Here is a 26209-nt window from a genome sequence, read left to right on the forward strand (position 1 = left end):
TGTCATCCTGGCACACACCTTCTCTACTTCAGGTGGACTTCTCATTCCTAGAAGTAGATTTCAAGACTCCTAGCTTCCTTCTGCTCTCTCACTGGATTGGTAGTTTACCCAGGTTTACAATTCCACAGTTGCCTCTGTTCAGAATATTGAAGGTACTGTGCCACTGGTCTCCAGCACTGATGTCAGGAAATCCAATGCCATTCAGCTCCCCGTTCCCTTGTATGGGACCCATTTGATTATTCTCAAAGCTTTTGGAACATTATTTTCCCAGATATTTTCATGGCTGGTTCTTCTTTCTCATTATCCAATTCTCCTCTGACCTCTTAAGGGACCGTTCTTGATAGATCAAAGAAGCCTCCACATGTCACTGCCACATCACCATGTTGTATGTTCATCGAAATAGTTAATGCTACCTGATATTGTCTTGTTTTACTCTTTTCTATATTATCTATTTCTGCTGAATAAACTATAAGCTTCACCAGAATTTGTTTGCTTCTGAATCCCCAGTGCCTAGGACAGTGAGCAGGCACTCAATAAATGTTTATTAAATAAATGAATGAAAGCCTGTATATTAGCACTACTACCAGAAGCAAAGAAAGAAGGGCCATTTGACTGATATTTCTAAATTATGTAAAACAGGATCCTGTCTAGGACCCCATCTTTGCCACGGTGTTTGTGTTTACTGCAAACATGTCTTCTGGCCACTGTGAATCAGAAACCAGAAGTCCTAAAACTTTAAAACTAAAGTCAAACTTTTGAGCAGATCAATTGTATTTGTTCTCAGAAAGCAATAACCATGGGCCAAAATTATCATCTTCGCTCTACAAAACTTAATATTTATTAAGAGTTAATGTTATCATCTTGATCCTAACAGCACAGTGACATGATGAAGGCAATCCAGCAAGGCGTATAAGAGTGCAAGCTTCCGCATCAGATGGCCTCAGTCCTGATAGAAGCCTCGTCATTAGATGTGTGTCCTTGGGTTTATTTAACCTCTCTAAGCCACAATCTCCTAATTTTAAGAGTGCTTGTCTCCTAGGCTATTATGAGGATCAAATGAGATCATTCATCTAAAGTTCTAGGCATAGTCCTTGAACATTTAATAAAGGTTAGCTGTAATTATTATAGGAAATTATCTATTTGAACATTTACATATTCTTTGCAAAGTCTTGCCTAAAAGCATCATTCACTATATTGCATGAAATAATTTCCTCTCTTAGCTTAGTGCTCACATAAAACTGCCTTTTCAATCCCTCCTGAGATTTTCCTTCATCGGGTGGGAAGAAGTATAGGACCAATCATATTTTCTTTCCAGAAGGAAACTCAGATCATTTGCGTTAATAACCTCTTCCAAATATCGTTTTTCTTCTTTTTTTTTTCTTAGCTGACTTCCTTCTGATTTTATTTTTAATTATCGTCTTTTATATTGTATTTAACTTTGTAGCTTTTGGATCTGTCATTCATGAGCTGAGAGACCCTGGAGAGGTTACTTAGCATCCAAAGCTCCACTTTCTTTATCTGTCAAATGAGACATGTGTGGACACCCATGACACTAGCACCCCAGTCTCCCTTTTAATAACCACTCTTCTACCGCATCCATATTCCCTTGGGGCCATACAAAGGGCTCAACCCTCTAAGCACTTAGATGAGTCTACAAGTGGACATCTAATTCAAGCTGGACCAAGGAGACACTCGCCAGAAATTTGGGATTTAGGACTTAAAGAGGCAGGTCCATTTCCTTCTAGTAGCCTAAATTATAAAACATAAATCCCAGGAGTTGCTAGTGACTGTGGTTCCCGTTTATGAAGGAGCCCATCCACAGTGAAAAAAGAGAATGACTCTAAGATGCAGAGAGGAGAAGGGAGTGGGAGTCCTAATAATGCTAATGGTTCCAGGGTTGTTGATCTTCCTATAGCCTGGCTATCCCATTAGATAGCCACTATCTTTCCAATAAATTCTCATCTTTGCATACATAATTTGGGTTTGATTTCCAAATAATTCTAATACATAGAAAATAACCCCTGCTTTTAGTTCTAATAGTTCTAATATGTAGTTCTAATATGTAGAAAAGAATCCCTACTTTTAATCGTTGTTATAAAAAGTAAATGAGATAAAATAAGTGCTGGCTTATTACCTGGCATATAACACTTGCTCAAGAAATAATACCTATTAACATTATTTAGAAAATGGGAATGAAAATTCTAAATCAATTAATTAATGAACACAACTTTAATAGCTTACAAGTCTTCTTTCAGTTTCAAAATCACTCAAAGGGATTCTTTGGTTTTGTATCTCGAAAGAATTGCAAAATAAGAGAAATGCTCTAAATTAATTTTGCCACATATGATTGTATAAATCTTAGTAACTCTTACATAGTTAAACAATCTTAGAGAATACTAAAGCCTCCAACCCAGCAACCTACAATTTATTGCTAAACTCGCATATTTGCAGTAAATTGATGGAGGGAAAGTGGAAAAAGAAACAAACTTACATTCCACTTATCCCACACATGCAGGAATAAGTCTGATACAATTAAATGTGCAAAATACTGACTGGCTGCATGCACAACAGTCTCACATAGTGTGAAGGATGCAGTAAAGAGAATTACAATACCTGTAGAGATACCACACTGACATTATCAAAATGAAGGTGTCCATTAGGCTCTGTGACAGCTGGATTTGCATAACATGTCACACCATTGATGGCAGGTAACGTTTTAGGCTGATGAGTTTTTTCTTGAGAAGAACCAAAGTCATCATTTCCAAAGTGGGTATGACCATCCTACAAGAAAAATAAGGGAGGAAAAGGTTATAAGAAGAAACAAAGATGGCTCATACAGGCAAGAAAATAGAGAATTTAATGGTTTTTATTTATAAGAGAAAAATTTTATATCTATTCTGTATATAGTATAATCTTTTTAGATTTATAAAATTTCTCTTCCTTTAAATGTATCTTCATTTATTAGATTCTCCTGTTTTTGTTTTTTCATGTTAGGGTGCATATACCTTCTTATGTTGGTGGATATGAATGGAATACAAATTATGTGCATCTGTAATTGGACATTAAGTTGTTAGTATTTACTCCAAATTCTACAATAAGAATCAAGTGTTCCTCTTATACTTATCAATATATTGATCCTTTTCTTTCTCTCCTCACATTCATAAGTCTAAAAACCAAACTGTTCACATAATTGTAAGAATAAAATTCCTGCCTTTATTTGCCTATATAAAGTAGCTTTAGTGGGTAAAACATTAAACATTTTAAATAAAGTCCATTTACCTGACCATACGTCTTCAATAACATCTTAAGTGTTCTTTCAAAAAAGAAAAGTATGTAAAATCCACCAAACACAGCAACTGCCTTCTCAACATACTTGTCAATTTTGGGATTGAATCCAAATGCCTAAGGGAGAAAAAAAGGCAATTCAGGTAAGACCAAGTAATTTAATTTGATTCAGTAAATAATTTTCACCACAGTCCTAAGTCCATCCTTCACATCCAGGTAATATTGGGAATTTACCTGCCAAAATCATAAAACAAAAATGCTGAAATCTGAGTAATCAAACTGTAAGAGATAGCACTGAAGTCTTATAACCAGAGGAAGTCCTATTAAATAAAGCCCCCAGAGTACCTTATAGTTTCCTAGCTATAACACCTTCAGCGATACTTGCCTTGAGAAAGTAAACTTTTAGCAGTAAAAAAGCAGCACTGATTCCTGTATTTATAAGATAATATTAGACATGGGTAATTAAGACAAATGAGACATTGATTATCCACTTTTACTAAAAGTAATATATTTGCCCATAATTTCCAGAGTCAACTTTTTAAAGCAAATATGGCAGGTCACTTGGATTACTGTTTTCCCGAGAGAGCCCCTTGAACTTAGAGGATCCTAATAAGTCCTAAAGAGATAAATAAATCGAGGACTGAGCCCCAGAATAAGGAAGAAAAGATATAGGATACCAGGCACTCACACACACACATACACACACACTCACAAATGATGAGAATGAAATAATTCATTGTTTAAAGGACACAGGACAAGAGCTGGAGTTTGAAATTATAGAGTCAAGATGTTCTAGGCAGACAAGAAATACAAACTTAAAATAAGTAAAATAGCAGGGGAGCATAACATGTGAAAAGCCACAGCTTTATACCATTCCACACATTGTAAATTTCCCTTCTGAACAGCAGTCTAGAATAGAAAATGCCTGGGTTCTTGTTCTACATCTGTCTCTGGGGAGACCTCATGCCACATCTTCTTTTCAGTGACTTCTCCAGACCTATTTACACAGTGCAAAAATGGCATAAAAATACCTACTCTATACAACTAACACAGTGGTTATGAAAATAAAATAGCAAAGGGGAAATAATTTTGCCACAAAAGAAGTAACTATCAGGACTTCCCTGGTGGCGCAGTGGTTAAGAATCCACCTACCAATGCAGGGGACATGAGTTTGAGCCCTGGTCAGGGAAGATCCCATATGCTGCGGAGCAACTAAGCCCATGCACCACAACTACTGAGCCTGTACTCTAGAGCCCGCGAGCCACAACTACAGAGCCCACGTGCCCCAACTACTGAAGCCTGCGTACCTAGAGCCCGTGCTCCGCAACAAGAGAAGCCACCGCAATGAGAAGCCTGTGCACCGCAATGAAGAGTAGTCCCCGCTCGTTGCAACTAGAGAAAGCCCATGCACAGCAGCGAAGACCCAACACAGCCAAAAATAAAAAGTATATAAATTTTTTAAAAAAATTTTTAAAAAGAAATAACTATGTAAATTGGGGGTATTATTAAAAAGATAGATTCTCTAGTGTTTACATAATTCTCTGCTCATATCCATAATTCCCTAATTATCACAGAAAGGCAAAAGAACCTGTATAAGTGCTGTTGAAGAAGTTTATTTTCCTAATAGACATTTTAATGTATTATTACGTTTTCAATAAAACAGGGAACCTCAAAATCATAAATGTACAATCCTCAGTCCACATACCATGTTAGTTTGTTTAATTTAATTTGACTCACCACAAATCAGGTGAGTTAATATATATAATACTATATCAAATATATTACATATAATTTTTAAAATCAGAAAATCTGTTTTGTCATCCTAGCTTTGTTACTAGCTGATTATATGGCTGTAATCAAGTCATTTAATCCCCTTGGATTTTAATTTTTTCATCTCTACAATTGAGGCTTTGAAGTAGATGTTCTCCTAGGTCCTTTCTAGATATAATAATAATTTTTAAAACTATGACTTTAAGAAGTTACATCCCCACTTTCATATATAGCTGCGAAAACTAAAAGGAGCTTTAGTTATAATTTTCTAAAACTTATGAGCTGAAGGTGATACTGTACATTTTCTTTTTGTTCAGAGCTTGCCCCTCCACCTTTGTGTGTGCACGAGTGGGGAGATACTGTCCACGTGTACATGTGTTTCTCCAGTTGCCCTTTGTGACTCCCTCCTGTTAATGTCTCTTTCTCCTTCCTGTCTCTTTTCCTCTCACTTATTCTCCTCACTCCATCTCTCTTCCTTATATGGCCACATTACAGATTTGAAATAAAACATATATATCATGTGCTGATGAACTGAATAGCACACTGTAGTCAATGGCAGATCAATAATACGTTTTACCAAAGGAACAAATAAGCTGCTGTTTATTTATTGGCCTTCGATTGATTTTTATCCACAATCAAAAAGAATGAAAAGGTTTGTCAACCATGTTCTAATTTACCCTCTAGTCTTCTTTAGCTGTAGTAAATACATGGAGGAATTTTTTTTAACATCTTTATTGGAGTATAATTGCTTTACAATGGTGTGCTAGTTTCTGCTTTATAACAAAGTGAATCAGCTATACATATACATATGTTCCCATATCTCTTCCCTCTTGCGTTGCCTTCCCACCCTCCCTATCCCACCCCTCTAGGTGGTCAAAAAGCACCGAACTGATCCATGGAGGAATTCTGTTGTATATCTTAGTAAATTTGACACTGCGTGCACTTCAGAAATAAACAAGTAAATAATAAAAAGAGTGTAGAAAAATTAAATTTGCCAAATGTGAGACAGAATAGAGTTGTAAGGCCTTCCAAGGTGTCCCAGAGCTGTCTGAGCACGTCCTGGTGCCTGGCCGCCCAGAATATTAATTTTCTCTCTGACGCTGACTTCCTCTGCAGCTTGGGACAAGCTTTTTCATTTGCTGTGATTCAGCTTTCTCTTATCCAAAACACTATAAACCAGACCATAAAATGGTGCAAGAATTATGGAGGCTTAAAATGTACAAAGTGCTGAAACATTTAAGAGAAACAATTATTCACAGAAACAAACAGCCAACCTCCTTACCTCTGGTATAAGTTGGAAAATTGCATTTGAAAATAGAGTCCCAATAGCCAGCCCCACAAAATAGGTCAAAATCTTAGGGAAATAAGATTTCTTTATCAACGGAGTCAAAATCAGTCCGAGGAGAGATGCCAGATTAATAATTGTCACTGACAGGAAGCCATATCCCCAAACTGTGGATCAGAGGGAAAAGAGTAGAAATTAATTAGAGCATAGGAGCCAAATGACTTCTCACTGTACATTAAGTCTGAAACACATTTCATCTTTAAAAGCTTGAAACAGGTATCTTCTTTAAAACAATGAAACCTTCTCACTGACAATTATACAGAAAATTACTGAGAATATAAATATTAATAGTAACACTGCCTATGCTTTCCTCAGTCCTAAGTCATCATTATGGGATTACAGACTTTTATAGCTTGCAGGGAATTTGAAGAACATCTAGCGGAGTGATCATCCAAGGCCCACAGGCTCCAAGCTACCTAGCTGCATCTGTGGCTCAAAGCCCAGTTTAAAACTAGGCCTTTCAGAGGACTAACAGAGGCAGTGTGTGTTTCGGGGAGAAGGTATGGGGTGATGAGGGCAAGCGGAGGGGTGGGGTTGTTAGCTTCAAGATGACCATAGTTGCTGACACTGAGCTCGTCATAATCATTTGTCTGCAGGCCCTGTGGACAGCACCTCCTCGGGGAAGACAGCACCTCAGCCCCCTGCTTGGGCCTCCAGGGAGCCCCAGTGCAGTGAGCACTCAAGAAAGGAGCACATGGCAAGAGCAGAGAGTGGATACGTTGCACAACTCCCCCTACCAGGCTCAGACGAAGGCAACAATATCCCACTGAGTGGAGACAGTGGTGAAAAGGGACGTGCAACATTCTTCATGTCTCCATCCTAGGGCCTGGCCCCCTAGTGGTGCTTAAAAAATGTTCCTTAAAATGACATGAACGGATGGCATCCTAAGGTCAATATCTCCCCGGTTATCCTAGAGGGGATGGTTTAAAAACAACATGGGAATGCGAGTGAAACAGACTGTGTGAACCGTACAGGGGCAGGTGGCAGTGCAGGCTGACATACCAATTGCCTCCAGAACTGTGCCACGTTGGCTTTGCCTGCAGCCCCACTGACTGTGCGCTAAGGACAGTGTGAAAGATTAGAAAGCTGCCTCTGCATTGTCACTTCTTTAAAATGCCCAGAAAACATTTTTAAGTGTCGGGGCACTTTCCTCATTGACACTATCCCTGGAGTACGTAGTAACACCAAATGCTTGGAGAGTGTTTGCCATGTGCCAGGCACCATACTAAGTGACTAACCTGTATTAATTCATTTGATCTTCACAAAACCCTGCGAAGCAAGTACTATTACTACCTTCTTCATGCAGTTGAGGAAACCAAGGTACGTGGAGTTCAAATCAGCTGCCCGAGTCATGTGAATAGAACGCAAGACTTTGAACCCAGTCTGGCTCCAGGGCCCACAATCATTAGCAATATGCTTCATTACTCCTTAGAGGTAATCTAATTTTTAAAAAGCTCAAGGGACTCAACCAAACTGCGAACATGTCATGTTGTGCTTCATGAATACAGGATTGCTCACCATTATTCTAGTGATTCTAACTACAAATAAGCCATCTTAGCAAACATTTATGGAGCCTAGGTTGTAGACCAACAAGGAGCTTGGACTTTTGGCTTGGGGACGCTAGAGGGCACACACATACACAAAGCAAAACAAGGTAGCTTGTGCTGAGTACCACATGAAAAGGACAGATAATAAACATTACGTCACCACAAGAACCATCGCAGCACTGACCATGCCTTTATCTTCTGCAGATAATTTCCTATCAGTTCCAGACTCCTAACCATGCCCCAGAGTCATCTCATGGGACTCACAAAGGTCCACCTCATTCCCATCTATTACCTTATCACCTAAAGCAACACTACCCACTCCCCTTAGCGTTTCCACCTCTTCCTCCATGGTATAATCTATGTGTAGTTGCCCTTAACACAAACAGTCTTCTATCCCATCACTAGCCTACATGTGTTCATTCATTCAACAGACATTTATAATCTAATTAGGTAGACAAGATATATACAAGTTGGAAACTAAAATCAAAATGCAAAGAACTTTTTGAGTACCAAACAGAGGCAAAGCCACTACACATATTAAAGTCATCAGCTTCCCCTGAGAAATCCTATTTCACTACCCTTGTCCACTGTCTCCATAAATAGCAGAAACATCAGGATCAATTTCAATTTCTCACTCTCCACAGTCAATTCCAAAGACAATTAGTGACCAAACTCTACGAATTTTGCTTGAGATATCTCACTCCACGTTCTCCATCGCATCACCTCCCACTCCTCATCTGGTGCACTATGACAGCTTTCTGTCTGGTCTTCCTCCCCGTACTTGACATGGCCACCAATCTTATTATCCTAAAACACAGTTCTGATCATCTCGTGCCCCTATTTGCTGTCCTTCATCAACGGACTGTCACACAACCTCTCCAATGTTATTTACCCCCTTATCAACATGGCCTTTATGCAGACACAATGTTTTCCAAATATAGAATTACCTTTGCACTGTGGTTCTTTATCTGAAAACACCTTTTCTATCTTCATTGCCTGACAAACTCACACACGGCTCTCCAAGCCAATGCAAAGACCTCCTCCATGAAACTTTCCTGGATTTTCCAGGCAGCAATCCCTTGCTCATCAAGTTTCCCATAGTTCTTTGAAGGTATTTGGGCCACTTACCATTTCTTGTGTGCTACCATCATTTTATTACTTATATATTCGTCTACATGATACAAATGATAAGATTTTCAAGGACAGGGGCTATGTTTTATTCTTCCTCAGAGCCTAGAATGTTGCCCAGCAAATAGCACACATATCTTGATGAATGAATGAATGCCATATTTTCAAGGTGCAGCCCAGAACTCTGTCAAAAAATTACCAACTCATTTGCTTGTCCAACATTTCTAACCTTCCTTATAGTATTGTGCACATCAGAACCACTTGGGGAACTGTGGGAGTGGGAACTGTCATGCTCCAGGCACACAGCATAGTCTCCCCCCCTTCTTGCATTGTTAGCACATTATTCAGGGAAAAAAGATTCATTCATCCACTCAACCTGAGCACCAAAGAATGAATTAGTATAAGAATACTCCTTGGGCTTCCCTGGTGGCGCAGTGGTTGAGAGTCCGCCTGCCGATGCAGGGGACACGGGTTCATGCCCCGGTCTGGGAAGATCCCACATGCCGCGGAGCGGCTGGGCCCGTGAGCCATGGCCGCTGAGCCTGCGTATCCGGAGCCTGTGCTCCACAACGGGAGAGGCCACAACAGTGAGAGGCCCACATACCACAAAAAAAAAAAAAAAAAAAAAAGAATACTCCTTGGACCTCTCCATATACACAGAGGTCTCCCTCTAATGATCTGTTTCAGAGAAAATCCTTTCTCTCTGCTTCTTAGTGAACTCTGAAGAATTTTAATACATTTTCAAGGAATATTAGTAACAATAGCGAACATTTATTGAGTGCCCACAATGTGCTAAGATTCTTCTAAGAACTTCACCTTTTTAAGCTCATTTAATTCTCCTATTTCATAGTTTTTAGAAGAATTGAAATAAAACCAGTTAGTTCAGACCCTGTAATATAGTAACTCTTCAATAAATGCTATTATATATATTTTTAAGTTAGTCAGTAGACATCACGTAAATTTTAGTTCATTTGGATCACTGTTATACAATGAAAGATGAGCAAACCAGGAGTCAGGAGCCCTGGGCTCTCATCCCCCCTCAGGTATGTACCTAGAGGAAGCCATTTAACCTCTCTGGAACATAGACTTATGTCCTCAACTGTATTACAGAGTTGGACAGTGTGATTTTCAGGGATACTATTAAGGATAAGATACTATTATTCTTATCTGTTATTTGAACTGAATGGTATTCTGTGATCTTAAAAAAAATGAGGCAACTTTGGACCATTAACTTATTGCTAAAAATGTAATTAATCTCCTAGAGAATTTAATTTACCATCAGTTTATTGCACTCATCAATATGAGTTTCTAAAGTACCTGAGAGGCAATTTCAAAATCACAAACGGTAAGGTCTCAGGTAAGTGAGATTCTTTTTATCTGCCCATTGAAATATCAGAGTTTGGCTTGCTTTTATTTTGGTTTTTCATTCCCTTGAATGAGCTCAAAATTGACTCTATATTAAGTGAACTATTATAGAAAGAATCCAGGGCATTTCATTGTTTAAAATATCCTTTCTTTGTTAGAAAAGAACAGGCTTACACAGGGGCCAGGGAATAGAGTCAACCTATGAGCATATGCATAAGAAGAGCGAAGACATATTTTTCCTACTCTGTTGCAGGCACTGTTCTAGGTACTTGTGCATATTAACTCATTTGATATCCCCAACAATTCTGTAAGGAAAGTACAACTATTATCTCCATTTTGCAGATGAGGCACAGAGACATTAAACAAGTCACCCAAGGTTACACAGCTGCACAAAAATAAAACAAGATATTACACCAAGTAACGGCCATATGCAGTCAATCATTTTAGACTAGTAATGAATACTCTACTAGTATGCCTAATTCTCCGGAAACTTTTCTATATCTTCTCTCACTCCATCCCACCCATTCTAGCCTTACTTCAATTCCTAAGATAATGTGCACCCTAAGAGGCATTTCTCTCTGCGTCCTGCATCCGAATATTTGGTGCTTTCCTGACCTTGTAACTTAGGAGTGATGATTTTTCCATTTTATGGCTTTGCAGTAGTGATCCTAGAATTCTTCCCCTTATTGCTTACCACTTTCCTGTTCCTACTTCCTGGTTCCTGAGAGGGTAACCCGGGAATTAATAGGGGTTAAAACAGTTTTGAATATCAGTAATTAACCTGCACAGCATAGAGGATTTGCTTTTTCTCAGAAGCCTCACCTCCTGTCCCCAGAATTATGTACATGTCAGAGATAGTTCATGTAACAGATATATATATAGTACCTGTGTGCCAGATAATATTCTAAATGCTCTACAAACATTAAGTTATTTAATCTTTATAGCAACCCTATGAGAAAGGAACTATTTTAGATGAGAAAATTAAGGCAGAAACAAAGTCAAGTGCCCAACATAGCTGGAAAGTTATAGAGCTGGGATCTGAGCCTAGGTTGGCTGACTTTAGAATCTATGCTTTTACTACACTATATTATTAGTAAATGTTAGTACAGAAAGCATTTGCTGAATTTAGTTTTGAATATAAAGTGCAAACTATATTAAATAAACTTGTAGAAATATAAACATATTCCCATTTAGTACATCCTCTAGAAAAAATATTTGTTTGAACAATGAGCTCTGAAATTATTGTTACTCACAAAATCGTTAATTATACTGATAAATTATGGTTGGTAATTTCTATTCTTTGTATATGTAAATATAGAATACAAAAGAGAACATGGGTTCTGAAGCTGAGACAGCCTGGGTTTGAACCTGGCTCTACCATGTACAAGCTGTATAAATCTTGAGCAAATGACTTTGAACTCTCTGCACCTCGGTTTCCTTGGCTGTAAAATGGGAATAGTTGTTCCATCATATAGTTGTGCAAAGATTAATTGAGTTAACATATGAAAGAACTTGGAAAAGTATCGGTTATAGAAAGGACTACATAAAAGTTGGCTGTTATCGTTATTTTTGTCTTTGTTGTTATCCCTTTTATTCATATATAGTGAGATTAAAATGCTCATATATACACAGAGGAATCCAAAAGTTAGTATCGGGCTGGCCAAAAAGTTCGTTCATGTTTTTCATGTTACAGAAAAACCCAAACAAACTTTTTGGCCAGCCCAATAAAATAGGCACTCCCTTTGTTGAGGCTTCCCTTTTCTTCTTCATCTTTCCTCTCTTTATATTCGCCATCTATATTCACATTAGATGTGCTCACTCAGACCAGTGGCTCCAAACACCATCTCTGAGATGACAAATCTCCAGCCTCGACTATTCTCTGAAATCCAAATATGTGTGTGCCACTGCCTACTGGACATGTCCCCTTGTGGGTCTACATCAATGTCTCGGACTAACCATGTCAAAAATTATACTCTTGGTCCTCACCACTCACTTCCTCCACAACAAAGTGCTCCTTCCCCAGTCTTGTCCATCCCAGGATATGGTGCAACCATCTATGCAGTTTCTCTGGCTTAAACTTGGATTCATCTTTCCCTCCCACACATCCAGCGCAGAGGCGAACCACATTAGCACAGTCTCCAAAATCCATCCTGAATCTGACCAGACCTCCTTACTTCTCCACTCCCACCTTAGACCAAGCCCCCATCAAGCTGAGCACCAACCCTGGCAATAGCCCCCTGACCCCATCTCCTTGCTTCTACTCTTGCCCCTTAACAATTTATTCTTCAAACTGCAGGTAGAATAATCTATTACAAATCCAAATAAAATCACATCACTCCCCTGTTTAGAACCCTACAGTGTCTTCATACCACATTCAGAATAAAATTCAATCAGTTTTCCACACCTTACAAGCCCTCCCTATCTGGCCCCTGGCTACCATCTCCTACTCTCCTTCCCGCTCACTGTGCTCCAGACACACACGCTTTCTCGCTGTCCCTTACACATGTCAAGCTCATCCCCAAACCAAGCTTAGGCTGCTGTTCCCTGGACCAAGAATGCTGTCCCCCAGAGAAGATCTAGCCATGGCCCTCTCCCTCTCCTCAGTCAGGACTCTGTTCAAATGTAATCTCATCAGGGAGGCCTCCCTTGACCCATCTAAAATCACACTCACCCACCATCTCCTACCCTTTACCTACTTTATCTTCTTCATAGCATTTATCACTCTGAAATTATATAATTTATTTGCTTGTTTGTATAAATGTTTCCTATTTCTTTTCTTCACTACATGGTAAGCCCTAAGAGGGCAGGGAATTTTTCTTCTTGTTCACTACTGAATGCTTAATGCACAGAAATAAAGGAACCCAAAAAATGAGAATTAAAATACTCATGTGGGGCAGGTAACCATTTGGGAATACCAACAAATTGCCCCTCAGCAACTGATTTATCTCATTGGTGACAGAACTCTTCTACCTGTTTAATTAAGTATGTGGACTATACAGTAAGAATATACTTACTTTCTTATATTTAAAAATTTCTTTACAATATCTATGGCAACACCACTATAAGCACTTAAAAGAGTCACTGGAATTTCTTTTATTTATGAAAATTAAAGCAGTAATAACTCAGTACCTTAAGATTTAATTTAGAACCACACTAGTTCCCTTATCTCTTTACTGACAATGACAGATACATTGACAGGTTTTAAAATAATATGATAAGTACAACGTAATGGAAATTGATCGATTATGACCCAAATAGTGAATGTGCCATCCAATATACACAACATAAAACATGTATTGCTTAAAATCAAGAACTGAATTTTATAAAATTTTCCATTGGTACCAAGTAAAATTTTGACTCCATAAATAAAAGAGCATAACTTCTGGAGCTTAAATGAGTTCTAATTATGCTTATTCTAAAGACTTCCAGAATATAAGTATTTTTTACCAAGGGATTCTATGTAGATTAATTAAGAGCAATAAAGCAGAAAAAGAAGCATCTTAATTTCATTTTAGACTAGCTCACAGAGTTTTCAAACAAATGGGAGAAAAACCTTGCAACATACCCTCTGAAAGACTTGGTTTTGTTTTGTGTTTGGACCGATCTTCGCAAGGGTGAAAGTTCAATTGCTGTAAGACTGCTGGACAGATGACAGAGAAGTCTGAGCTGGTAATCTGCGAAGCATTTGAAAAGCCATGAAGGGAAAAGATCTCTTCCGCAGATAAACACTGAAATAGAAGAAACAAAGTAACCATATATGTGTCAACATAGTAAAAGGCTGCAAGCAAAGATACTATAAAGAGGCACGGACTATTTCCTCTAGACACAGAACACTACCTCTTTTTTTTTTTTAATTTATTTATTTTTGGCTGTGTTGGGTCTTTGTTGCTGTGCACGGGCTTTCTCTAGTTGCGGCGAGTGGGGGCTACTCTTCGGTGTGGTGTGCAGGCTTCTCATTGTGGTGGCTTCTCCTGTTGCAGAGCACAGGCTCTAGGCGTGTGGGCTCAGTAGTTGTGGCATGCGGGCTTCACTAGTTGTGGCTCACAGGCTCTAGAGCACAGGCTCAATAGTTGTGGCGCACAGGCTTAGTTGCTCCGCAGCATGTGGGATCTTCCCAGACCAGGGCTGGAACCCGTGTCCCCTGCATTGGCAGGCGGATTCTTAACCACTGTGCCAACCGGGAAGACCAACACTACCTCTTCTACAAAAAGTCACTATAAAAATGTATCAACACATGAATGGATAAAGAAGATGTGGCACATATATACAATGGAATATTACTCAGCCATAAAAAGGAATGAAACTGAGTTATTTGTAGTGAGGTGGATGGACCTAGAGTCTGTAATACAGAGTGAAGTAAGTCAGGAAGAGAAAAATAAATACAGTATGCTAACGCATATATATGGAATCTAAAAAAAAAAAAAAAGGTTCTGAAGAACCTAGCGGCAGGACAGGAATAAAGATGCAGATGTAGAGAATGGACTTGAGGACACAGGGAGGGGGAAGGGTAAGCTGGGAGGAAGTGAGAGAGTGGCACTGACATATACACACTACCAATGTAAAATAGATAGCTAGTGGGAAGCAGCTGCATAGCACAGGGAGATCAGCTCCGTGCTCTGTGACCACCTAGGAGGGTGGGATAGGGAGGGTTGGAGGGAGACGCAAGAGGAAGGAGATATGAGGATGTATGTGTATGTATAGCTGATTCACTTTGCTATAAAGCAGAAACTAACACACCTTGTAAAGCAATTATACTCCAATAAAAATGTTAAAATACATATATTATCAGTGGACCAACAGCAATTCACACAAAGAGCTTTAAAACAATTCTACATCCTCAATCTCCCATCTCTGTTTTTCCTCAGTTTGAATAGGTATTTTGTGGAGGCTATTGGAGTAGCTCTGTATAGCGTTTCTTGTAGACAAACACACCTGGTTCCCTTACAACTTCATGGTTAAGAAGTTCATCCATCCTGGACTGCAATAGTAACCTCAATACATAAAAGTTGTTTTAAAATATGTCTTTAGAACAAATTGTTGCTTGCTATAATATCTATTATTCTCAATGATGGCGGGTAGCTTTTCTATATTACAATGTTTCTATATTATAATGGTGCTAGGCTGTTTAGAAGTTCATTTAACTGTTAATAAGGAATAGAATCTGCATTAGAAAAAAGTTCTCTGCAGAAATAGCTTTTTAAAAGTACCGTTTTACTCTTGGGCATATTTTAACTGTAAACTTTCTTCTATATACTTGCATTATTAAGAAGACTATAAAAGAAATTAAATGTGTTACTATTGCTAATAAATGTTATAAGAATTATAGAGTATGAAAAATACCCATTCACTCAAAGAAAAAAGTCTATCTTTAATAACTGCAAAGAACGTTTCTTTGTATACTTCAGCCAATATTTAAACCCCACAAAGACCTTAGCTTTGTACTCTGGACTGGATTGTGTCCTCCGCAAATGTATATATTGAAGCACTAACATCCAATGTGATGATATTTGGTTATGGGGCTTTTGGAAGGTAATTAGTGTCAGATAAAGTCATGAGGGCAAGGCCCTGCTCCAACTGGATTAGTGGCTTCATAAGAAGAGACACCTTGTCTTAAGCAGCCATCTGCAATCCAAGGAGACAGCTCTTACCAGACACCAACCCTTCTGGCACCTTGATCTTGGACTTGCAGTCTCCAGTCTGTGAGAAAATAAATTTCTCTTGTTTGAGCCACCCAGGCTACAGTATTTTGTTACGGCAGCCCAAAGTCACTGATACACTATGAACCGTACCAAGAACTCAAAAGTTGTTGTTAACTGTTTCATCATAAAGTGCTATAATTCCCCTCACAACAGAAACAATCAAATTAAAAGTGTAAGTTTTGGTAAAAGATCACTATTGATTATGAAGGAAAGATGAAAAACATCAGATACATCAAATTGTATGGAGTTGTCAAAAGGTAAGAATTCAATTGCCTTAAAGAAAATACACATGTACACACCATTTTTGTAATGTCTAAGAATGTGCCTAAAACTGTTCTTTACTGAACCTAAACTCTCCTTTGGGTTCGTGACAATGATAGCCGTGTGCCATCCCTAGAGTAGGAGACAACACTCAATGCTCTGTTAACAGACTTCCCTAAGACCAAGAATAAGGGATAATGAACCAATGGAGGGAGAAAATAGCTTGATAGCCAACTGGGGGAGAGAAAGTGGGTATAGTTTATTCATTACTGTGAAGACACCCAAGAGCATAAATGCTAGGCTCAAAAATTACAGAGTCCAGGGAATCATCCCCTGGCGGTCCAGTGGTTAGGACTCCACACTTCCACTGCCAAGGGCCCAGGTTCAATCTCTGGTTGGGGAACTAAGATTCCTGCAAGCTGTGCAGCGCTGCCAAAAAAAAAAAAAAAAAAAAAAAAAATTACAGAGTCCGTGTGGCTCGACTGCCCCACTGCATGATTCCAGGAATAAATAGGTGTAGAAGTGAAAATACAAAGCAGCACTGTTTCCCTGCAAGGAAGTTCCTCCAACTCCAAAATAGGAGGAAAAGGGATGCTGCCCATAGATGATTTGCAAAAGTCTTCTCAGAATGAACAATCTAAGACTTCCTAAAACTTGATGACTGTTAAGCAGTTCCTTTTAGACTCTAACTGTGACCCATTAGTGGATCAGAAAATCCACTTACAACATCACAGAGAGCATTTTGTAAGTAAGTAAAAAGCAATATAATAGAAACCACAGAGTGTATCACACATAACAGGAGTAAGTATTGCTTAGTCAAATTTTTGCTTCAGTTACACTTTATACATACCATGCACATGTATACTGGACCACAATATAAAGTTCATTTTTTACTATAAACGGCAGTCAACAGTTTTAAAGTCACTATCCTTAAGGATGCCCAGACTGCCCATTGTACATCATTAAAGACACTGTCCTACATACAGTTAGGGAAAAACAAAAAACAATGCGATCAAGGAATATATACTCAATATTGAAAGATAGCTGAGAGTCTTGATGATCTGTTCAGAAAGAACAAAAAGGTAGAGAGATGACAAAACTATAGGCCTTGCTTTATGAGTTTAGAATGAGGATGGACTACTAATAGTGTGACAAAACTGAATTAATGACAGGCCTGCCTTATTTAAATTAGCGATCTACCTTCAGAAAACAAACAGTGGTTGCCAGAAAGGGGGTTGGGGGGGGCATGAATTAGGTGTAGGGGATTAAGAGGTACAAACCTCCAGTTATGAAATAAATTAGCCATGGAGTTGTAATATACAACTTAAGGAACATGGTCAATAATATTGTAATAACTTTGTGTGGGGACAGATGGTTTACTACTTATCACGGTGATCATTTTATAATGTCTACAAATGTCAAATCACTACATAGGACACCTAAAACTAACATAATATTGTACATCAACTACCTTTTAATTTAAAAAATAAATAAAAATAAAGGAGTGAAGTTATGAGTGAAAATTAATTAACTAATTAGTTTAATTAAATAGCTATCTACCAGCAAGTGGAATGCAAATAGTTTTATACTGCACCCTATTTGGCTTTAAACAATATTGGTTTTTATTACGCTTTGATTTAACAGAGTTGAACCTGATGCAAAGAAAGCAATTGTCTAAGAAAGGGCAGTGCTTCCCAGAGCAGAGACAAACAGGATGAGTGCCCAAGGCCTGAACAGTGAGGACAGGGGAAGGTTAAATGATTAGGGAAAATTCCTCCCTCAACATTTTATACAGTGGAAATCTGCTTATAATAAATGCCAAGGAGTTAGGAAAGATTTGACATTACACAGTGTAGATAATTACACAGGCTATCTACTTGACTAAGCTTTAGTCAGGTTCTTCTAAGTCCTCTAGACTTCGGCCTTGCGTCCATCCTTGTAGGGCTGGCACTGCCCAGTTTTAGCAAGAATCCTGCCAAGTCTGTTTAGAGAAAATCCCCTAGGCTTAATATCTGATATTATCTTAATATCCTCAATATCTGGTCAAATTCTTCATTCCTCACCCTGATATCTGATTACCCTGGCTTCAGCAGGAATCCTGTTAGGTCTATTTAACCAAACTCCCTCCCTACCTCTGATGTTTCCTCTTAGTAATTTCCCATCCACTGACCCCCACTCTGTTCCTTGGCTATACATCCCCACTTGTCCATGATGTATTCAGAACTGAGCCCAGTTCTATACTGAGGTCCCTCTTCCCCTATTGCAATAGTTCTTGAATAAAATCTGTTTTTATTACCTTACTGTCAGACTCTGGTTTTCTTTAACAATACCAAGTATAATAACCATGTAATTATACTACACATCACATAAATTCTTTCCTTCATTCAACAAGTATTTACTGCATCATAAAATTCTGTGTATGACATTGATGGAAGAAGTGGAAGGTGGAGGGTGACAACAAAGAAAGAAATAGTACAAAGATAAATAAGTCGTCATACCTTCCATCAAGAAACCAAAATAATTTCAGCAGAAAGAAATCAGATACACCAGTATCTATAAAACCAGAGAGAAAGTGATAAAGTAATTATAAAGAACTATGAGAGTTCATATAAAGCAGAAATAATATGCAGAGGAAATAGTCAAAAAATTCTAACTTTGAGGTTAGAATTCCAGCAAAGTAGAAAGAGGATATTGCTACTGGTGTGATTAGAGAACCTAGGAAAAGAAAGGCATTTCGGAGGATGGTGGCAAGTTTCATTTTAGACATTTAAAGTTGCAGTGGTGCCTGTGGGACACCGGATGGAAATGATGAGTGAGCTTTCTGAGACAGCTAGAGGCCAGAGAGAAGGATGTGGCTGTCTTCTGTAAGGAGATAGCAGTTAAGTGGGAGTGGAGGAGATCATCAGGAGAGAGAGTATAGAAAGAGGAGAAAGACTTTGGGAATACACGTATAATTTGTGCAAAAGCAGGAAGGGGAGCCAGAAAATAAGACAGAGTGAGATAAGCCCAAAACATAAATAATTAAGGCCAGTGAATGCTTATCATTTTTGCCTGCCTGAGACTCCTTCCCCATCATCCAGTAACAGACCACCTGCCTGTGATGGGAGCCTCCCTCTATGTGATTTAGTTGGGGCTGACCAGGGAACATAGGACCACACTTGTTCACTCTCTGGTGGAGCTATTGAAGAAATCTTCTTCCACTAGGATTGCTAGAAGTCTATGGGCTCCTTAGGCCACTTTTCCACCATGTGAAAGAAGGTGAACTAATAAGCAGAGAAAGGCAGGTATCCAATACCATCACTAATCCCCTGGAGATATCTGTGCCTAAAGCTGCTTCTGCCCCTGGAATCTTCAGTTACCTGAGCCAATGAATTTCCTTTTTGACTTCAGCTAATTTCACTTAAGTTTCTTTTACTTAGAAATGAAAGAATCCTAATTGATATATAAAGTAACTATTTAAAAGACATTTTTAAAGCTAGCAAAGGGATGTTACGTCCAGAACCTGTGTGAAAACAAAAAGATCAGCTTCTCCACCCTTCTTCCTTTTCCCAACACATGGGCTGTCTTCTCTACTTGGCTGTCTAGTCAAATGGCATCCACTAAATAATACAAAGCAATAAGACCATCTGATCCCATACCCATTAAGCCTAGGCCTTCACACTACGCCACAAATGAAATATCATCCCACTCAAAGGTCACCCCAGAGATGGTTTCAGATTCTGTTTTGCACGGACTGTGATTCTGTGGAAGCTGAGCATCTCACCTTCCTAATAAGGCCACTGCTACAGGTGGCTGAGCTCTCAAGGCAGGGAGAGAGAGCTCTCCTGATGCATTTAGACTCAGTGACGATCAAAATTAGAGTGAAATATCAAGTCCTGTCAGTTTTTCTGGGTTGTCAAGTAATTGAGTCACACAAACTTTTTTAAACCCAGTATTCTTGCATTTCAAGCAGAGAAGCCAACATGTTGCTTCATCCTTCTAAGCTACCATCATATAACCATACAACTACGAGGCAAGGAACTGGTCTCAGATTGTTAAGAGTGTATTAGGAAGAGGAAAAGATGAAGATCCAAAATCATTATGTAATGGGAAGGAAACTTCTGGAATCCTTGAGCTCATATCCACCTTAGTATTTACAAATGATAATACTAACAATATAATACTGTATGCCTGGCCCACAGCAGGGCTTAGTAAATACTTGTTGAATGAACAACTTAGTAAATGAATGAATGAACCCCTCACTTGTCTTCACAGTAATTTTTAAAACCAGGTGCAAAACCTGTTTAAGTTCATAGTAGTAACCTAAACAAAATGATATAAAAGCAAAAAAAGTATAAAAGCAAAAGAAGATGAAGTGTACACAAGAATGTTTCAAATATGGCAACTGGACAAATATCCCAAGAGAACAATTTAAGTATTTAAAGTTTAAAAGGGTGGTTTGAGTTTAACAATTGGGAGGCCATTTCTGACCCTGAAACCAGTGAAGTGTCCCATTAACTTTCCCCTTCAGGGGTGACTACACAACGTCAAGGAATTGGTGATTTAAATGCTCCACTCTGGCAACAGGAGCGGCAAAGTGGGAGTGACCGTGGGCATCACTTCCAGGTTTGTTACTGACACAACAATGGAACTACCCAACCGCAGTGACAAGGAACTCGCATACCGCTTCCAAACCGCCTGGCTCTTGCAACACATATATATGTGCTCAATCATCCTCTACCAACTTTCTCTTGAACTTTTTCCCAATTAATTTCCTCTTTAAAGTTTACTCATGATTACTTCACCATGATAAAAGAGTTTTCTAAGGTTTGAGCAAAGAACATTCTAGAAAGATGATCTTCTAAGGTGTAAAAGGTGGCTAATCAGGTGATCCCAGCTCTGTTTCCCCAAGATTTGTTCTTCCATTTTTCCCACAGATTTCCTTACAGTTCTTACTGAAGCCACTATGGTGCAGATGCAGTCCCTCCCACAACGTACACAGGCGTGCACACACACACGTGCTTATACACATTCTCAAAGCTCTTCCTTAAGAGCAGACAAAAAGAGCCTTTCCTGGATATATTATTTAAAGGAGAAAATGATTTATTTTATGATACACTGATAAGGGAAAAAACAGATTATTACAAAACAATATGTATAGAATGATACCACTGTTCTAAATAAGGTTAAATAAAATCTGAAGATACGGTGCAAGAGGGTTCCCTTTTCTCCACACCCTCTCCAGCATTTACTGTTTGTAGATTTTTTGACGATGGCCATTCTGACTGGTGTGAGGTGATATCTCATTGTAGTTTTGATTTGCATCACATTAGTGATGTTGAGCATCCTTTCATGTGTTTGTTGGCAATCTGTATGTCTTCTTTGGAGAAATGTCTATTTAGGTCTTCTGCCCATTTTTGGATTGGGTTGTTTGTTTTTTTCATATTGAGCTGCATGAGCTTCTTGTAAATTTTAGAGATTAATCCTTTGTCAGTTGCTTCATTTGCAAATATTTTCTTAATTGCAGCTCTGTTTACAATAGCCAGGACATGGAAGCAACCTAAGTGTCCATCGACAGATGAATGGATAAAGAAGATGTGGCACATATATACAATGAAATATTACTCAGCCATAAAAAGAAACGAAATTGAATTATCTGTAGTGAGGTGGATGGGCCTAGAGTCTGTCATGCAGAGTGAAGTAAGTCAGAAAGAGAAAAACAAATACAGTATGCTAACACATATATATGGAATCTAAAAAAAAAAAAAAAAAGTTCTGAAGAACTTAGGGGCACAACAGGAATAAAGATGCAGACGTACAGAATGAACTTGAGGACACAGGGAGGGGGAAGGGTAAGCTGGGACGAAGTGAGAGTGTGGCATGGACATATACACACTACCAAATGTAAAACAGATAGCTAGTGGGAAGCAGCCACATAGCACAGGGAGATCAGCTCGGTGCTTTGTGTCCACCTAGAGGGGTGGGATAGGGAGGGTGGGAGGGAGACGCAAGAGGGAGGGGATATGGGGTATATGTATATGGATAACTGATTCACTTTGTTATAAAGCAGAAACTAACACACCATTGTAAAGCAATTATACTCCAATAAAGATGTTAAAAAAAAATCTGGAGATAACATGCTTCAAAATGTTAACAGTGTTTACCTCTGGTGGTGAAATTATGGACGATTTTTTTTGTTTTTTCCTTTCTGCTTCTCTATATTTGCCAAAGTTTTAGACAACATGCATGTATTCCTATTTTAATTAAGAAAATAAAGTTAAATCATGAGGCTTTTCCAATCTTTTTACAGGTTCCTCCAAACGCAATTAAGACAGGCTGGAATTTTTTTTAATTTTTACTAAAGAAAAAGAAATTTTAAAAGCTGTGATACACTCTTTAAAAGAGGTTTACAACATTTTCTGATGACCACAGCTACTGACAAGGTTCTCAGCCCTGCCCCCCTTCTACGTGCAGTTTCCAAGGCTCTCTCACCCCCAGAAGCCTGGTGTGGTGTCAGAGCACAAATAATGTGGATTTTTGACTTCATGATCCTGACCTGGCTCCAGGGGCTGGGGCCACCCTGCTTTCCATCACCAGCAAGATAGTCCCCTAGGCCTCCTCCCATTTGCTGCCAAGACCAAAAGGTCTTTTGGCCTTGCTCTCACCAAGGGCTCCCCACTAAGTCCCCTGGGAGATAAAGTGTGGAAGGCTTGCCCTTTCTCCAACTCAAGGCTGGGGCAGATGCCACAGAAGTGAGCTCATCCTCAAAGTCATCTAACCTCTGCATACGTGGAATGACCTTGTCCATCACAGACCCAATCATATCACAACCCTTTGGCACAGTGGTTCTCAAAGTGCAGTCCAGGGACCACCCCCCCACCCCCACCCCCACCCCGCCCAGGGGTTACTAAGACCCTGCCAGAGAAAATGCAAGGTCAAAATGATTTTCATAATAATGCTAAAACTGCATTTTCCTTTTTCACTCTCATTCTTTCATGAGTGAACAATGGATATTCCAGAGGCTAAATAACATGTCACAACAGATGGAATACAGAAGCACATATGAGAATTCGCCTATCTTCTACTAAGCCAGACATTAGAGATTTGAAAAAATGTAAGACAATGCCATTCTTCTCACTAATTTTTTGTCATGGTAAATACAGTTATTTTTCATTTAAAAAACAAGGTTAACATGGTATGGCCTTATTACTGTCATTTTTTATAGGTTAAACAAATATTTTAAATTTTTCTTAACATTAATTTCTATAATGGTAGATATCAATAGATATAAACCACATGGACTTTAGTATATTGGGGTCCTCAATAATTTTTAAGAGTACAAAAGGGTCCTGAGACCAACAGGTTTGGCCTAGAGCATAAGAATGACAGATGGGTCCTTACATTTAACTGACAAGTTGGGAACTTCTAACTAACCTTACCCAATACATGTCTCATCTTGTTTATCCTTACTCACCCCACACACCAGACTATTTCTACTGAAATATTGCCATTGTCAATCTTCTGCTCAAACTGGCCCCCAACACACACACCAAAAAAACACTTTCCTTCTGCCAAGAGTCTAAAGACCTAACACTGAAGAATTATCTGTCCCCAACCTTCCTTCCTCCTTTTGCCCTCCACCAAAAGCATCCTTAAACTGTTTTAACCAAGCAGTTCTAATGCCTTCTATTTTACCTTCACTGTGACTTTGCATGCCCCATGAGCCCTACCTAGAATTCTGAGATACCTCCTCTCAAAGTATCCAACTTCTATCTGTCCTATATTTGGCCCCCACTGCCTCTACTTAATATTGCTATGCTCTCCAGATTCCCCGACCCATAGGATTTGCATGTTTAGCACTTACTGTGTGCTTTCTCGTATTAACCATCTGCTCGTGAAAATGGATATCTCTTTAATAAGATCATGAACATCTAGAGAGGAAGGATGTATTATTTCGTATCTTCCTCAACTCCTAGCAAAGCTTCAGACACGTAAGTCATTCAACTTATAACAATCACTAACATGACAGATTAAGGAAAGGGCAGGGAATGAAAGAAGATAAGAAACTAGCACATAGTGACTGAATATAATTCGGAGAAATACAAATTGATAACCTGAGACTTATTTACTAGGAACTCTGAAGAATCAAATTTTCTAGTCACAAGTTGCCTTGCTCATTCTATAAAACTTACCTGGCATCAACTCAGTAGAGCCCTGATACTACAAATAAACTAATACTGACATCAATGTTTCCAAGTTGCCATAAAAATTACAGCTATAGGCTATGGAGAAAATCTGAGTCTAAATTATGACCAAAGAACTCTAAAAATTTCAGAAATTAGAAGGAATAAGAACTTAATTATTTCCTTCTACTGATATGACACACAGGTTCAATTTTAACATACTATTTCTTTTCTACTATTTTTTTATTAATGTGTCTGCATCAAATAAATGGATTGCTGGCTTACTTTGAACTAAATGAGACATCTAGGTTGACTGAAATAATTTTAAAAGTTATATTGGTGTAAAATTTATTGTAAAAGGTTGAAGTTATTCATTCATTTAACAAATACTTCCTGAATACCTACTATATGCTAGACACTATGCTAGTTACAGGAATAAAGAAGGTGACTGAGATAAACCCAGTCCCTAACCTCACAATAGATATCACAGACTAGTACAGGGTCCAGATTTTTTAAAAAAAGTAATTACAGTATGGCCCGGTAGGTGCTAGGGTAGGATCCATGAATGTGAAGAAGACAGAATAACTAACCTACCCTAAAGGAATGGGATTGTCCAAGGATTCCTGGAGAAAACAACATCTAAGATGAGATGTGAAGAAAAAAGGAGAAATAAAGTTGGAGAAATATGGGGGGTAAGGGTAGGTACTGCAGGGCCTTAAATACCAGGCAAGAAGTTTAGATTTTATTCTAACAGTAATTAGAAGCCATTTGAAGATGGTGAAATGATAAGATTCATGTACTTGGGATATAAATCTGGCAGCAATGTGAAAGATAGGACATGGGGCAGCATGGAATGCCATGGGCAGCATAACGCCAGGCCCAAACAGAATGCAAGATCTGTATCTAATTAAATCTCACAACAATCCCACGAAGTAGATAAAATTATCCCCCCTACACTAAAGAGAACACTGGAATTTAGAGATATTAAGTAAGCAGTATTCAAGCTATTGTGACACAACTTATGCGCGTTTGACATGGGAAGTAGAGAGAGAGAGGACTCAAGAATAACATCCCGTTTTTCAGCTTCGTCAGCGGAGTGGATGGTGACACTGATCACTGAGACTGACAAGACAGGATTACAGTAAGTCCTCTACATATGATCCTTCAAGTTGCGAACTTTCAAAGATGCGAACATGCATTCGCATGTCCAATCACATAAGTTAGTTCACATGTCTGGCGTACATGGTCATGTGTGTGCATCCTCTACAAGTGGTTGTGCTTTTGTGTACTTTACTGTACAGTACTGTATAGAGCACAGTAGTACAGTATCCTTATTTCAAGCCCAGGATGTCCAGAAGCAAGCGTAAAAGCAGCAGTGATGTAGCTGGTACTGCTAAGAAGCGCCAAGCAATGACGATGGAAACAAAAGTGAAAATAATTGAGTGGAGCAAGGCTAAAAGATGGTAGATGTTGCTTATTCTAATAACACTGAACTCCCTGCTGTGCAACACAAGGAGCTTACTAATGAAGACCTGCCGGAATTGGAGGCCCAGAGAAAGGACAAAGAGAGATGAGAGGAAGAAGTAAGTGAAGAACCGAAAAGATTCACAACACGGGAAATGGCAAGGGGATTTTCTTTATGTGAGG

General features: G+C 38.8%; 1 protein-coding gene across 1 annotated transcript in view; it reads right to left on the reverse strand.

Annotated features, from left to right (window-relative positions):
* Positions 1-26209, reverse strand: part of SLC39A8 (solute carrier family 39 member 8) — a 73117-nt gene that overhangs the window by 35078 nt on the left and 11830 nt on the right. The window contains exons 2-5 of the mRNA XM_060095052.1: positions 14006-14168; positions 6338-6507; positions 3280-3402; positions 2614-2781 (exon numbers count right to left, since the gene is read on the reverse strand). Of these exons, the coding sequence (XP_059951035.1) occupies positions 2614-2781; positions 3280-3402; positions 6338-6507; positions 14006-14168 (624 nt within the window). The remainder of the gene's footprint in view (positions 1-2613; positions 2782-3279; positions 3403-6337; positions 6508-14005; positions 14169-26209) is intronic.

Source organism: Mesoplodon densirostris, chromosome 1 (genome assembly GCF_025265405.1).
Source record: "Mesoplodon densirostris isolate mMesDen1 chromosome 1, mMesDen1 primary haplotype, whole genome shotgun sequence".
NCBI lineage: Eukaryota > Metazoa > Chordata > Mammalia > Artiodactyla > Ziphiidae > Mesoplodon > Mesoplodon densirostris.